Genomic DNA, 15,593 nt, shown 5'->3' with positions numbered 1-15,593 from the left:
AAAGTCATTTAAGTGAACTCAAAGTTAATAACTTTTGTAAATATTTAATTATGAAGATTCAAAAAAGAATTATAATTCCCTAATAACTTTTATATTGATGGAAAATTATATTTTAAATTATTTGTAATCATTTTTAATTGGATTTCGTACTTCCAAATACACTTAGTATCTGTTATAATTTGAATATTAAAGGGTTAAAATATTTCAAGGGTACTCCTATATCGAAATACCCCATCTAGAGATTCCAACGCGTTTAGCATGCGCTGGCGCATTCAAAGTGGAATCAAAGTTTATGCACACGAGGACACTCAGACGGGCAGGGAATGTTCGTTTGCGTATCTGAAAATCTACAGACAATAATCCAGTGTAGAATAGTGCGAGGGCACTGAAAGGGTTAGGTTGCGTTTGTGTTGCCATTCCGGCCACTCGACACTTTCCATGGCAAAAGTTATGCAACCAATTTACATACAAAAACAACTCAATAAACGTGCGAAATGCTAACGATTTGTAAAAGTTGGAATCCCCCCAATTCGCACACACATGAGTGTATTACGTCCTGTTATTGGTTTTTGTAGCCATTCCACGAGGGCAGGCCCAAAGTATGATGGTAGGAGGAGATGTGGGGCGCCACTGCCACTGCCCTGGCAATTTAGCAAAGTATTTCCTCGGCGCTCTAAAAAGTTGCCCACTTTTTGTTACACCAACATGAGACGTCGTCCTCCACGTCGTCTCATAAACTGTGGGCTTATTTTCATGCCCGGAGCCATGAAAACGGAAATTGTGCATGAAAGCTGACTGCTAACCATGCCCCCAAAGCATGCGGATTGCAGGGGCGGCGGAGCATCCACTTACACGAACCTAACTCGATTATTATAATATTCAACTATATAATCCAATGGGAAAGTTTGCTAATAAGCTGCTAGTTGAGTGCCAGTTAACATTGCCAGTTCACCCGGGATTTCAGAAGGACCCTCAAGCGTTGCAGGATGGAAATGCGGTTCGCTTTTATTGTTGTGGGTGGTGGGAGCGGAATGGAGGGGCAAGTGCCTCTAGTCAATTTCAATTTTGCCCATTGAAGGATAATTGCAAATGTATGGGAATTGAGCATTTGATTCGGTCTTATTGAGATGGCTTGGGCATTCAAATCAGCTAAGTTAATTTATTGACAGGTTATGCATCAGTTGGAGCAAGCAAGAAAAACCAAGTAGCCGACAGTATAATTCAGAAATTTTATACAAATTAAATCTACTTAAAATCTTCTAAGACACATCAAATTTATCAGCGATTTTTGGAGGAAACGGATCAAAGGTAATTCGCAAGAAGTGGTAGATAGAGGATGGCCGCACTGACTACCCGAATCATCAAGGAGACACAGCGCCTTCTGGAGGACCCAGTTCCCGGGATTAGTGCCACGCCTGATGAGAGTAATGCGCGTTATTTTCACGTCCACGTTACTGGGCCCAAAGATTCCCCTTTCGAGGGTGGAATATTTAAATTGGAATTATTTCTACCCGAAGACTATCCGATGAAAGCGCCAAAGGTACGATTTTTGACAAAGATTTTCCATCCAAACATCGATCGTGTGGGTCGAATTTGTCTGGACATCCTGAAGGACAAATGGAGTCCTGCCTTGCAAATTCGTACCGTTCTTCTATCGATCCAGGCCCTGTTGAGTGCTCCAAATCCAGATGATCCACTGGCCAACGACGTTGCGGAATTGTGGAAGGTCAACGAGCGGAGGGCCATTCAACTTGCTAGGGAATGCACTTTGAAACATGCGATGCAACATTAAGATCCCAACAATAAAGTATGATAAATTGGATCCTTAGAAGGGTGCTAAAACGTAAACCTAATTAATTATTTAAATAGTTTTGTCCTATGTGCATTTTACTTAAACCATATATTAAGCCGTATATTATATTTAGAATGCACTCCTAACTGATTTATGTCGGTGAGTAATTACCGCCCCCGCGGCGTGTTGTCTAATTGCAATGTGCCGCAGCTACAAATAAGGCATCGCAGCGACTTTCACTAAACGCTAGCGATGTGGCATGAAAAATGAGTCCGGTCCAGTGTGCGGCATACAAAGGCGACTGCTAACGGTATTTAATGACACATGAAGTCGTCAATCACTCAGTAGTAAATCTCGACATGTCGCCGTACCTAAAGTCTCTTTGCCGGCTTCCCCCGCAACTCGAGAACCCAAAACAAAGTAAAACAAAACCCCAGCCAAGCCGAGCGAGTCAAAAGCGAAACGAAAAACGCTCCCGGTAGCAACACAATTTGACAGCTGCCTGACAGTTTAAATTAATTGATTTATATGGACTGGCTGGATGGGAAAGTGGACACTGCTCGGAGGTTAGGGAGTGGCGCTTTCGCTTAATCGCCCCCGAACAAAGGAATCCTAAGGTCTCCCCTATCGACTACCCAATACTCATTACTGAAATAGTATAATAAAAACCAAATCTAATAATTCGGTTTTTTTAATTACTCCATTTTGACGTACTGTGTATAGTAAATATTTATATGAGTTACATAAAATTGGTGAATTATTAAAGCTGTTAGCTTAGTTTTCAGTTTTTAGGTAACCTTTTCAAACCCCAAGTCTTCGTAATACACGGTACTTAAATATATTGATATGGGTTTTCAATTAAGTTAATGGCGTCGTATTTTCCGATCAGAAACCTAGCTAGACCCGCATGTTTACCGTCGTGTCAAATGTGGCCCAAGTACTTCCCACTTTCTAAAAGACCCGCTGAGGCACCTGCCACACACTTATGGGGCCAATCTATCGGCGCAGCTCCGATCTGACAGTGTCCGATTTATAGACAGTGTAATAACATTATCGACTCGCTTAATTATATGATAAATAGTGTGCGCCCTGGCGGGGAATTTGGTGATTATCTCGAGGGTTACTCAAGTGTCTGCCGCATAAATCAAGAGAGCTGTCACGCGAATTGACCCGGCCACGGACGCAGTCGCGCCACTTGACTGATGATGTCTTGGCCCGACGCGATCCGTCCATCGATCCGGCGGGGGATCTTTTGCATTTCACTTTTCGACTTGTGTCGCCGCCACTTACAGATGCGTCAAAGCTAACAAGATCGATGGCATGGTAACGCCAAAAGGCGTCGATCACCGATTACCGATCCGGTGATCGTTGATGTCTGCGTCGCAGCTCGATTTCCTTGGGGCAGCCGCAGAGGTAAACTGGTGTTGTCTTTGGTTTCGAGTCTTTTTAATGTCGCGACAACAGCTGATTGATGCCTTGATGGGTTATGGCCAAAAGAAAAGGAAAGGTAGTATGACTTATGAAAGGCCATTATATAAGACACAACTGCATGGATCAAGCATATCGAGAATGAAAACCATTCCAGTCGATTGAAGATTGTATTGCAGTGATTTATTGAAATGGCCAAATAAATCTATATAATCTGGAGTCAAAATATTATTTTGTTATCTTTAGTTTCTGTTGTATAAATGTCACATACAAATTTGAAAAATAATCTTAAATAATGACAATGCACACATATTTATTATACAGCTTATAGAAACCTTTTCTATTCTCCAAGTAATCTTTACTAAAATCGCAAAAATTCAATATTGATTTGTTCCGAGTGCCAACAAAGCAAATCCTGTTTTATTTGATTTTCATGGGCGTACAGTTTATATTCGTCTAGCTCAGGACTCGCACCTTCCCTTCACTCATCTGAGCATTCACTTCTGTTACAACTTCATTTGAGCAAATCTCTATAATCCCATCTGATTCCGCTGGCACAAAACAAACTTTGCTGGTCCCTCAGCTGGCAAATAACTCTTTTTCCGAACCCGGGCCGAACAATCCTTGGGCCGTCGTCGTCTCGTCCCCGGTAATCCCGCTCGTAAGCATTTTGTCACATTTCAAAATCATTTATCAAGAGCTTTCACAACAGTAACCCTCACGCCCCGCTCAGTTCAGTTCAGTTCCGATCCGATCCGCATCCGAATATGAACCCCATTCACATCGCATCTCTGTCACTGCACTGACAGTTGTGCACATTAATTTTTCAACGCAGACTTTGGGAAATTTGTTCGGGCCACAAATTTCTCGATGCGATGCGATGCTGATGCTCAATGGGAGACGACGATGAATAAAATACCAAATAAACATCTCTCTTTGTGTATTTGTATCTCGCCCGCCACTTTGCATCTTTCAGTTTGCAGTTTTGTATGCTATGTGCAGTGTGTGTGTGTGTGTGTGTGCGTTCGCCGAGCTAAAGTAATTTTTCATATCATAAATTTTCAAGTCAGTTAATCCCACACGCGGCGTTCGTTGTCATGGCTTCTTGCACTCTCTTCTCTGGTTTTATTTATGCCTTCCGCCAGATTCCCCATCTCCATCTCCATCGTCGCCTGATGGCAGCTGTGACACTTTGACATTTCAGTGATAATTCATACTTTTGCATGTCATACTTAATTATGCCAACAGACTGTGTGGGTCTTTTATCATATTTAATTTCGGTCTCTTGCATTTCTTCTGTCAGGCACATCATTATTGCTCTCTTAGGCCGCCGCCGACGACGCTGTCGCCTCCAAGGCATCGTCGGCCTTTGGGCTCTGGAAAGACCCGACCAGAGACCCCAATCCAATCCAGACCCGGCTCAGTTCACTAATTACTCGACAGACATTTCCCAATCGTCTTCAAACTTAATTTATCACCTCGACTCGCTAGGCTTCGCCACAGATGATTAATACATTTCTACTCTGCTCTCCTCCGGCACACAAAACGACATAGAATATGTTTCGGAAAAAGGGTTTTTGTTTTCAGTTCGGTTTTTCATATGCCAAACACATCAATCATCGTCGGAGTTGCGAAAGGAGGATGGGGCGGAGCAACTATCCCATGGGCTGGCTCAAAGCAAAAAATCAGATTTCAGCAAAATCAGCTTAGCGATTCTGAAATTAGTGACATGTCAACAGGCGAAGCAGTGGAGCATGGTGATTTGGGCCCGAAAACCACAGATAGCCTGCAGTCGTATTGGATTTTAATTCTCTGTCCCTAGAGGGCAACATGGATAAAGCGGGTTGTGCGGAAACTTTTATTTGAAGAGATTAAGAACAAGTTTGTTTATAATTTAATTTATATGAAATATAATTAAGTATATAAAAATAAGGCTTGTTTCATCTTTAGTATTATTAACGTCTATAAGTGTTTTTGGCTAAGTTTAATAGTTATGTATTATTGATGGAAATAGCTTTACTAGCTTCTTTTCATAATGCCATCTAAGGATCTGTTGGGAGTCCTTGATAGGGTATTTTGACTTCGCCCAACCTGTTGAGAGTTGCGTCTCCACTCGGTGTGGCTGCCATCTCGCTGAGTGATGTGCGGCCATCAATCTAAACTCATCATTTTGAAGGCGCGCTGTCAGCCATAATGACCGAGGCCAGGGCAAAAACTATATAGAAAAATGTCAGACGAGTCTCACATGGTGGAGCCGAGTTTCAAAGTGGGGAAGGCTCTGGGTAGGGTCTAACTGCGATGGGTCACACAATTCCGCACACAGAGTCGTCAATCATAATTTATAAATTGCTGTGCCAACTGATGTGTGTGCGTCGGGGGTGTAGTTGTAGGGATGGAGGTATCCACAGCTATGCAAGTTGTGTTTTCGCCTTTGTATCGGTTGTATTTTCTTGCGCTTGTGCCATATCCAACTAATTATTCAACGTCTCATTAAACAAATAAATGTGTCAGAGAAACATTTGTTTCCCATACATCACGAGCCAGAGCGATCGTTTCTATTGCCAGAGCTGCGAAGGCCGCCAAATCACGTCATGTGAAAATGACAAATCAAATGAGATTAACACTTAATTTCATTCTGAAAGACGAAAACAGAAATAGAGTGAAATATTTCACCGCTCAGTGCGCATTCTTCGCTCGGCAGTGCCTCCAACCAGGCGTTCTTGATAGATGTGAGTTCTGCGCATATTTCAGGGGAAATCACCTGACAGCCCGCCATATGGGCCGTGAAATTAAAAACCATAATTAAAATGTTCTCCGAAGACTGTGGGGCCTTGCCAATGATTCATACGCTGAAAGGCATTCCGCTGGGGATTAAGATTCCGATTCCTGAAGCATATGCGAAAAACACAAAACCATAAGGTGTCAAATGAAATGTCAGTATATTTTTGAACACTTCGTATACTGAATAAATTGAATGATTCCTAATCAGTTTCTTAGACATGGTGTGCAAATGTTTATTAATTGATAAATGGTTTTTCCGAACTGTCCATCAAAATCTTTTGCTTATTTCAATTATTTTTCATGCTCTTGTGCAGACATCTATTGGACATTTAAATGCTCCTCAGCTCGACTCCGTTGTCAGCTCCCATCGGCCTTATCACATGCCAAATACCAAGCGCCAGACTGCAGAAACAGTTGATGCTCATCGTGCAATTTATTGAGCACATCAATCAATGTGGCAATTCCATTTGAGTACTCCGCCTGCTGTTGTGATTCTCCGCAAATAATTGCACATTGCAGATGCCTGTCAATGGGTGTGGTCAGGGCCAGAAGAAGACTCGCCGGCAATCGTCACTCTAAAGATGGGCGCAACAAAAACAGGTCAATCATCGATCATGGTCATCGCCATCATCAGCAACGTTGCCGACGAGCCGCATCCTCGTCGCCTCATTATTGATGAGCCCGGAGCAGATACATTGTCCAGTGATGCCAAAGACATGGCTTATAAATAGTAAAGTCTCCAGAGATCAAAAACGTTTACATAATTCCCTCCGAATAAAACTTGACAACAAGCACAGCTTCGGTGAACATTTATAAACACATTTATAATCATGTATTATTTTCGGAAGATGAGTTTTAAGCCAAACTGCCATCACTGATTCGCACACAGAGGCAGAGACTGGGTCCGTCATCGTCATCTCTGGTCCTTTCAATCCATACCAGATAATATCTTTTTGCAACAAATTTTTGACAGCTTCGATGCGGCCTGGTTCGGTCCGGTCCTGGCCCATATTGGCCATATTGGTCTGGAAATGCAGGCAGGCCGGTTGGTTGGTCGGCTCGTCGGCATTGTTAAGACCCCTCGGAGTGCTGTTGGGCCTGTCACATTTATCACAAATTCAATGAATAATAATTTTTGCACGCTGTGTGATGTGACGTGCTAATGTTATCTGATTGGAATCGCCGATGAAGCAACAGGAGAGCACACCAGATGGAGCTGGTAATGGGGAGCCGGGGGCACAGTACTGTGGCTGCATCCTTTAAATATTAATTATGATCCCCTTTTCTCGAGCGGCTTTCGACTGCCATTTTGTATTATAAATTGCATTCTCGATAAGCGGCGTATTATTAATCGATGCTGGGGGCATAAAGGATCGGAAGAGGGTTGCCTTTCTACTGAGAGAGAGCGATCATAATTTAAGGCGACGATCTGACGTTTCCGGTTTTGATTGATGGGGGCTGCAAAGCACCGTAAATCACTCGGCTTACCCGCCGCTTATCTGCCATCCACTATATCCACACGATAAACATGGTCGCATGGGATTTATAGATACTGTATATAGTTAAGTGCAGTCGCCCACTCTGAACTACGGCGCCTACTGGAATTACACTTTGGCAGCTTTATGGTCCCATCGATCACCTCGTGAACGGAATGCGACAATCTAACATCAACATTGGCGGTGATAAGGAAACGGATGAGGGTAAACCTCCACATAATTCCAATGCAAACAAGGCAATTGTTCACTTATTTACTTATTTGCAAGATACAATCTAACAATTTAGAAACTTACTTGGTCTTGTCATGAAGAAGTTGTTCGTCAAGTTTTTACATATATATTAAGATTATAGGCAAGGTGTCATGTGATTCATGTGATCTTATAGAACATACAATGTTTCACTTCTACAATACATTTTACTCATCAACTGTAGTTGCAAATTGATTTCCAAATGATTCATGACCTCGTCGAGTTCATAAAAGTGTTGCTTGATCAATTGATTTTTGCGATCAGTCCCATCAATCACTAGCAGACTCACGCCCAGAAAACTCTCGAGGTGATCTCCCCCGAGGAACGAACGACTGTTCTCATTGGATTCGACATGCAGTGTCAGTGAATAACCCCGCTGGCTAATCAATTACAAAGAGATGCCAACATGTCAGGCCCCAGACAGCCAACAAACAGCCCGGCGAAGAACAGCCAAGGCAAAATGGCATGAGCGGCAGGGAAATTCGGAAAAGAAAATCGAGCGCCAAATTACTTTCAACGCGACGAAGTGAATCGTAAATCAAATGAGTGTTGGGGAATTTGCAAACAATTCCAAGAATGTTGTGTGTACAAAAGACCGTTGACAGTTCTTAATTGCAAAGGATTTTCACAATTCAATTCGTTTCGTTTCGCTGCATTTTGTTTGGCAAACTTTGAATTTTTCAGAAATTTCTCGAATTTAGTTTTATTTTTACTCTTCGTAGTTGAGAAATACTTAAGAATACGCTTGGATACGGTTGATAGAACTGGTATATGGTACACCTAAGCAATGGAAAATTAATTTAAATTGAAATAATCAGTTTCCTAATATGTGTCTTTTAAGACCCAGTAGTTTAATTACACTTTCCACCTTGCTGAATAAGATTTGTGGCTGTGTACTGAAAGGTATATTGCTGTCTAGTTGAATCAACTTCTGGAGCCGAAAAATACAAACATTTTCCAATTTGGTGAGCGGGCAACGGTAAACATATCGCACGACTGCACCGCGTCCAACTTGATTTGCATGTGACGTACGATAACTGTCAATATTTTTTGGCTTCAGCTCAAGAGCCAGCTCCACTGACAGCTGTCAACGCTCCTCGCCTGTCGCCGCGCTTGAGACGGAAACAAATTTGTAAAGTACTGTGGCAGCAGCAATTTTCCTTTCTCATGTTGCGCTGCCTGTCCGACATGGGGGAAAAATTGAAATAAATGTTTTCGGTGGATTTCACTCACCCGCAAGCCGGCAAAAAGACCAACCAAAAAATTGAAAAACAACGAAAACGACGCAAATTTATTAAAAACTTTGCCGCAAGCTGGGCAGACAGGAAGCGACGGCAACAAAGAGAATCCACTGAGACCCAAAGAAATATGATAGGGGCTTTGGACGACTGCGTACGTGGAGCGACTCGCATGTGTCGGCGCCTGTCAAAGTGTCGACATGCGCAAATAACGCTAAAGGATTTGTCACTGCCAGCGGCGCACACACCGCACACTCACACCACACACACACCGCACACCCAGGCGAGAGGCTATAACGAAAAGTAAAATCTGTCACGCCGGAAACTGTGCGAAAAGTGAAAAACCAACTCCAAACTCTTGCCAACTTTTGATTTTATTATGCATATTATCTAAAACAGATTGCAGAGTTCGTACAACGGTGATCAAAGAAGTCTATAAGCCTACATTTCATTTTTGATGGGTGGTATGAGCATATGCCCAAGTTTTAAGGATTATGATGCAATATAAATTTGCAACCGTTTGAGGGATAAATCATATGAAACTTGCACATGTTGGAACATTTATTTTTGTAAAATTGTTAACTTGCCAGGAAAATTCAATTCTCTTACATAATCTCCTCGTAATGTAGTAATAAACTCAATCGGCTTGAGGTACTCTTCGGCTGATAAACACAATCTTGAATTTCTCGCCGGCTCAACTACTTTCCCACATCGCGAAGTCGAATCCGGATAAATTACAGCGTAGTGTGGAGAGTGAAATGAGGAGTTTTTCCGCAGCTGTTGCTGTTTGGCATTGTTTTAAGTGGAAATGCCTGTCAGCGTGACTGTTTGACAGATTGTCTGGCTGGCAACTGATGGCTTACGTAGAGGTGTGAGTACGGGAATCTGGGTATCCGAGTCTGGGAGTCAGTTGCGGAGTGATTAAGTGCGGCGCTTCTGTTGTGCAGCAGATGACTCAGAAAAAGCAACGACACGCAAAACCGTTTACACTTATCAATCTTATCGATAAGTGTAATGACATTTAACACGCCGCACTTCCCCTCCCATTCCCCTTTCCGTACCCAGCCCCATCCCTCCTGATGAAATCGGTTTTCCAATTGCCGGCATGTTTACCTATTCGTCGGCTACTGGAGGCCTACAATCACTATCTCGCCGGGTCTGTAACTTTCGGGGTCGTATAAATGGTTGCTGCCATTGTAATTTATGCGCTCACTCGTTCATTTGACATGTCAAAAGTTGTGTCACTTGATTGATGACTGCTGTCAACACATACTCTCTAATTTTTTTCCCTCGTTTTGTTTCGCCCGTACAATATTTACTGAATGCGGTTAGGCCGCAGTAACATGAAGGGGTTAGGAATTCGGAAGAGTTCTAATTTTTGTTTTTATATCTCACTTTGGCCGCTCCCTCGCAAACCCGATACGAACCCCGTGGTATCGATGCTCGCCTTTCGTGTTGAGGTTTCTCCCTACCGCAATGTGAACATATTGCATATTTTGTTTGGGCCGACAGGAGATTGATGAGCTCTGCCTGATGCGTGTCACATGCTCGAATCGATGGGTTTTGTGCAAGGCCTGACTGCTATGCCACTGAGAACTACGTTTTTGCACACTTCTCTTTATCAAAATTCAAGGACACGGTACGAAAAAATATTTATGATACTAACAAAATTCAATATTGCCAATGTAGGACTATTTAACCTCTCCAAATTCTTCGCAATATAGTTAAGTTGATCAAATTTCTCTCTGTGTACGTGTTGCCCCGCTCCGTTTTTTACAAGGTAACCAAAAGGGAAGGAGTCAGAGGAAGACGAAGAGTCATCGACGCCTGACAGCAGTGCAAACAAATTGTGGCAACAGAAAGCGCAGGGGAGGTAGGGAAAGTTATTCCATTCCATTCTTTCGGACTTTGTAGGCAGCGCCCGCCGAGTTACGAGTTTCACGGGGTTTACGATTCGAGTGTCCGTGTCTGGGTTCTCTGTGAATTGATTGATGGGTCTGCCAATGCCGCCTGACGTCCAACGAGTCGTCGAAGCTTTCCGAGCTTACTTTCATTTACTGTGTGCTCAGTAGGCTCAGCAAGAGTGCAGAAAAAAAGTACCCAAAGTATCTGCTATGACGTTGGTGCAAAAAATGTGACACAATCGGACACGGATCGGATTTTGACAGTGGGAAACTATGACCAAAACTTTGTAGTATAGTAGATAAATAACATGTTACCTAATTTTTATCTTACTAATATAAATTAGTTAGCAATTCTACCAAACCTCACATCATCTCGTCTTGATGATTTCATTAAAGCGCCACTCCAATTAGACCCACTCCCGATCCGAGGCGATAAATATTATGTTGGTATAAAAGAAACCACAATTAACCAGCAAATAAAGAAGGGCACATCCCCGCGTAAGATTTCCCCACCGAATGGCCCCACAATTCTCAATTGGCACATACTATCTTAACAAAATGGCAATCAATTTCTCGCGCTGTAAATTAACAATCATTGGTGGGGTGGGGGAGGTCTTTTTGGCGGGAAAGGACACAGCACGGCAGCTGCTAACTGCCACGCGGGGGATTCCCCCTGCGGCTGAACGACCCCTCTTTCAGCTAACCATGGCCCGCAATCAGCGTGCATTAATATGCACGAAAACAATAAACAATCCGGGGGACGGCGAGGAGGAACCAACTGAATGGGGGGATTTTCAGAGGCGGAGTGTGGCCAAAAGGAAGAGGGGCTTGCGGGTTTCGGGCAGAGGCGTTACAGCGGCAATCATGCAAAAAGCAAGCAAACGCCGCCATTATGGCCATCCCGCTCCAACCAGCACTCCCCCATCTCGCTTCCTCTGTTGGCCCGACTCAACTGACAATATTTATTGCAAATGCAGCAATAAATTTCAAAACACCATTCGCTAAGCACCACATGGGGTCTCGAAAATTGAAGATAAATTTTAAGGCGGCAATTTATGATTTGTGGGCATAAGCGAGATTCTGGGCCGTCGCGGGGGGCTGGCAGAGGGGCTTGGATCGACTAAGGCCGCTGCTGACAAGTGTGGAGTGTTTGCCGCCGCACTCCTTCACTCACCCATATCCCCGTCCCACTTGCACCTCCTAGCCCCATCTCGCTCCCACGGCCCGGTCGTTTTTCAATTGTGTTTGCCGCGATTTTACGACGGCCCGCTGCGCCTTTGACAGCAGCCCGAGCCGATATGGTCCGCGGAAACCCTTCCTTACACTGCAAATAATTTAGAGTAATCAATGGCCCTTGGGAAAATCATAAGCTCAGTTGAATCTGACTTGAAATGAATAAAATTCGACTTCACAAATCTTTAAAGAAGCATTCTTTCTGTTCTTAGGATTGCCAATTTTAATGCGGACAAATTAAATACACATAAATATTTCTTTCAATGCAGCTCAGAGCCCAAGACTCTTGGCCACAGAGCCGCGGAATTGTAAAAGGGAATTGGTTTTCGCCAAAACGGAAAGAAGTGGAGGAAACGGAAACAGGGGGCATTGCAAGGGCTTGAAGTCTCCCTAGGGGCCTCTAACTGGCATTTGAAAAATTACTTTTACCACAGCTAGTTAAAATATTTTTCAGCGTATTGTCAATCAAAAATGGTCGAAAAAAGGGCACAGGTATTCTTAATAAATGAAGATAGCATTCGCCTTTTAAAAATGAATTCATTTTAAAGAACGAAATGATGAATACCAACATTATTTCGTTTCATTGTCCAACTGAGAAATTATTGTGTTAAATTTTAAGCATCTTAATGCTTTATAATTATTATATGTAGCTGTAAGTATAAAAACTGAATACTTTGGAAACTTATTTTTAATAAACTTACATGGATTGCGAGTTTTTAATTTCTCCTAAGAGTTAATAAACAGTTTTGCATTTGTTTTATGTACATCACAACCACTGTACGGAACAGGACTGCGGATAGCAGAGCTCTCCTTACAACACCTTGGTGCAATTATTCATTCACTTGCTAACCGGAGCGGAGGAGGAGTGCTGGCGGCAGCCAAACCGCCAGACAGAATCTCCTCTTTTCCACCAACGGCAATGGCAACGGCAACGGCGAGATGCAAACAACAGTCCGCTTCAAGTCGAAAATAAGAAAAAGGTTTATGAATGCGCTCATGAAAAATGGAACATCGTTAAGAGCAATTCATAATGAAATACGCGGCACGTTGCGGATTGGGATTGGAGGGAAAGTTCCCTGGACTTGGACCTGGACCTGGACCAACTGCTATATGCTGAGCCCAGGCGGTCGATATGCACTTTTTTGGTTTCTTCGCTGGAAGCAGCATAAAAATTATGACCATAAGCAGGATATTGGGTTAAGGTTTTATTATTCTTACCTCCTTGTGTGTTGCCAATAAACTTTGTTGCTGCAGCTGATTTCCACCTTTCGGTTTCTCCTTGATTTTTTTTTTGCTTTTTCATTTCTTACTGGTTGTCCAAATGAAGCTGTTGCATTGCCAGACGAAAGCGGTATTTCAATCAGAGCTGTACAATAAAGGGCATACATATACATGTACATATGTACACATGGAGCTATGCAAGCCTTATCAATAATTTCGTTTTCATATGCGCATCGCCAGAAAGATACAGATGGGGCCATAAATATGATTCCGGGCCGGAGTGGATTGGCTAGGGAAATTTATAGAGTCTGTTGCTGGGGTTGTCAGGTGAAATAAATAATAAATTCGTTATTTTTCGAGGCTCGGCCAACGGAGTCCGCGGCGTTGGCTATCAACAGTGCAGAACAGCAACGACAATAACTCCAGGGGCGTATGATGGGGGCACGCCCACATTCGGCAGCCCCAAACATCGAGCACATTTTGCCGGTGCCCCAACATCGAACGTCGTGCTCCCTGCACAGCTGCAAATCGCACTCGGACATCGTGGGGGCCCGATGGGGAAACAAATTTGAATTCAATGAAAGATGAAATCATTAAGTTTGCAGGCAATTGAAGGCGGCTGCGAATGCGGTTGGCTTTAATCGTGCCGGAGTCGCACAATGGGACTCGGATCGGATTGGATCGCATTGGGTTGGGCTTGGTCCGGAGGAGGCGATGAGATTATGACACTGGCCAGACATTCACCGAAAAACGCTGAGGAGGAATTAGAGTCGCCAAATCGAGAACTCAATTAAGGAATGCCTAAAGTTGCAGAAAAGTACTATTAACTAATTCGAAATGAAATGGAAGGCTATCCCGTTGAAGGCAGAATAGAAAATTCTGTTTTCATTCTCCCACTCAATCATCTTTATCATCATCTTTATTATCATCTTTACTAAATATATAAATATTAACTTACTCGTAGCGTTACTGTTATAGTATTTGAAAACAATTTTAGTAATTTGATTATTTAATAATCAAATGGACATGCTAGCAAACTAAATTGCCAACTATATAAACCAGATGTGCTAGTAAACTGCAAATGGACCACTTTCATGTCTATGGGAATGGAATTGTCGCCACTTCGTGCACAAGGAAAAAATACGGTGGCTAATGAGAGGCATAATCAACTTCCCATGTTGCATACACAATTGATGCCAATGCCCGGACCATGCCCAATAAATATCAACAGCCACACAAATTTGCCTGTTGGCCAACTGGCAACTTCAAAAAATAATAAAAAGCGAAAAACCATAGCCGCGAGCCAGGAGAGCCGACAACAAAAGCGCACATAAATCAACGATCAAGACAATTGCGGTGTAATAATTTTAACTTCTTTAAGTCGGCAGCCAGCCCACACCGCACACCACGGCGCACCACCCGGCTCCACCCTGCACCACTGACTCCACTTCAAGTCGATCCGATTCGGCGGGGGCCCATAAAAATAACAGCTTATCGGTAAGAAGAATCGTGTCGTGGCACGCCTACCAACTCAAAAAGGCATTAAAATATGAAAACAACAATTGCACACTCTCTGGCATGGGAGGTGGATGCTGGAGGGGTTGGTATCCACCTCCGGGGGAAATCAACAGCAGTCTGGGAGTCACAGAGTGGCCGACACGCCCCCTTCTCTTCATTGTAGGCGTCAGCCGATGGCAGCGGCACGTTTTCCTCCGTGAAATTCCAAACTAGCCCCAACCACCCGCAGCATCGCAAAGGTGAGTCCAGCAAGACGCTAAACCAAAGATATATAGGTGTATCAGGAGTTGCCCCTCCGCGCCCACTGTCCTTGCCACATCGCTGCATTGTTCAACCACAGGCGAATGAAAGTTGGGGGAGGGATCGGTTTCGTGAGGCAGCGGGCAGTTACAACTTAGTTAGCTCAGCCAGAATTGCAGGCGATATCTCAATTTGGGGTCCATAAAAATAGTGAGTAATAGGCCATGTCCAAAGAGCGGCCCAAGCTTATGAAATACGACCATCCGATGCTCTAAAAATACCCTAATCCAATTTAAATCAAATTTAGTATATAATAGGCTAGTTACATCCCTACAAGGGTCTTTGCTCTTAAGTAATATTTCGAATGGTTATAGCTTACCACTAACATGGCATATTTTCTTGGGTTCCAATGCACAGCATACTTAGTTACAAACTATGGTGGCGGTGTCATAAAAATCGGTAACCGAGTAGTCAGTCTCTCTGCAGTCATAGC

General features: G+C 43.3%; 1 protein-coding gene across 1 annotated transcript; it reads left to right on the top strand.

Moving 5' to 3' along the window:
- Nucleotides 1–1,199: 1,199 nt before the first annotated feature.
- LOC117146835 (ubiquitin-conjugating enzyme E2 N) lies at nucleotides 1,200–1,828 on the top strand. The gene has a single exon (XM_033313822.1). It carries the CDS (start codon nucleotides 1,337–1,339, stop codon nucleotides 1,790–1,792), a length of 456 nt encoding a protein of 151 aa, XP_033169713.1. The 5' UTR covers nucleotides 1,200–1,336; the 3' UTR covers nucleotides 1,793–1,828.
- Nucleotides 1,829–15,593: the final 13,765 nt, after the last annotated feature.

The sequence above is a fragment of the Drosophila mauritiana genome, chromosome 2L, assembly GCF_004382145.1.
Source record: "Drosophila mauritiana strain mau12 chromosome 2L, ASM438214v1, whole genome shotgun sequence".
NCBI lineage: Eukaryota > Metazoa > Arthropoda > Insecta > Diptera > Drosophilidae > Drosophila > Drosophila mauritiana.
This window is presented reverse-complemented; position numbering and strand designations above follow the sequence as displayed.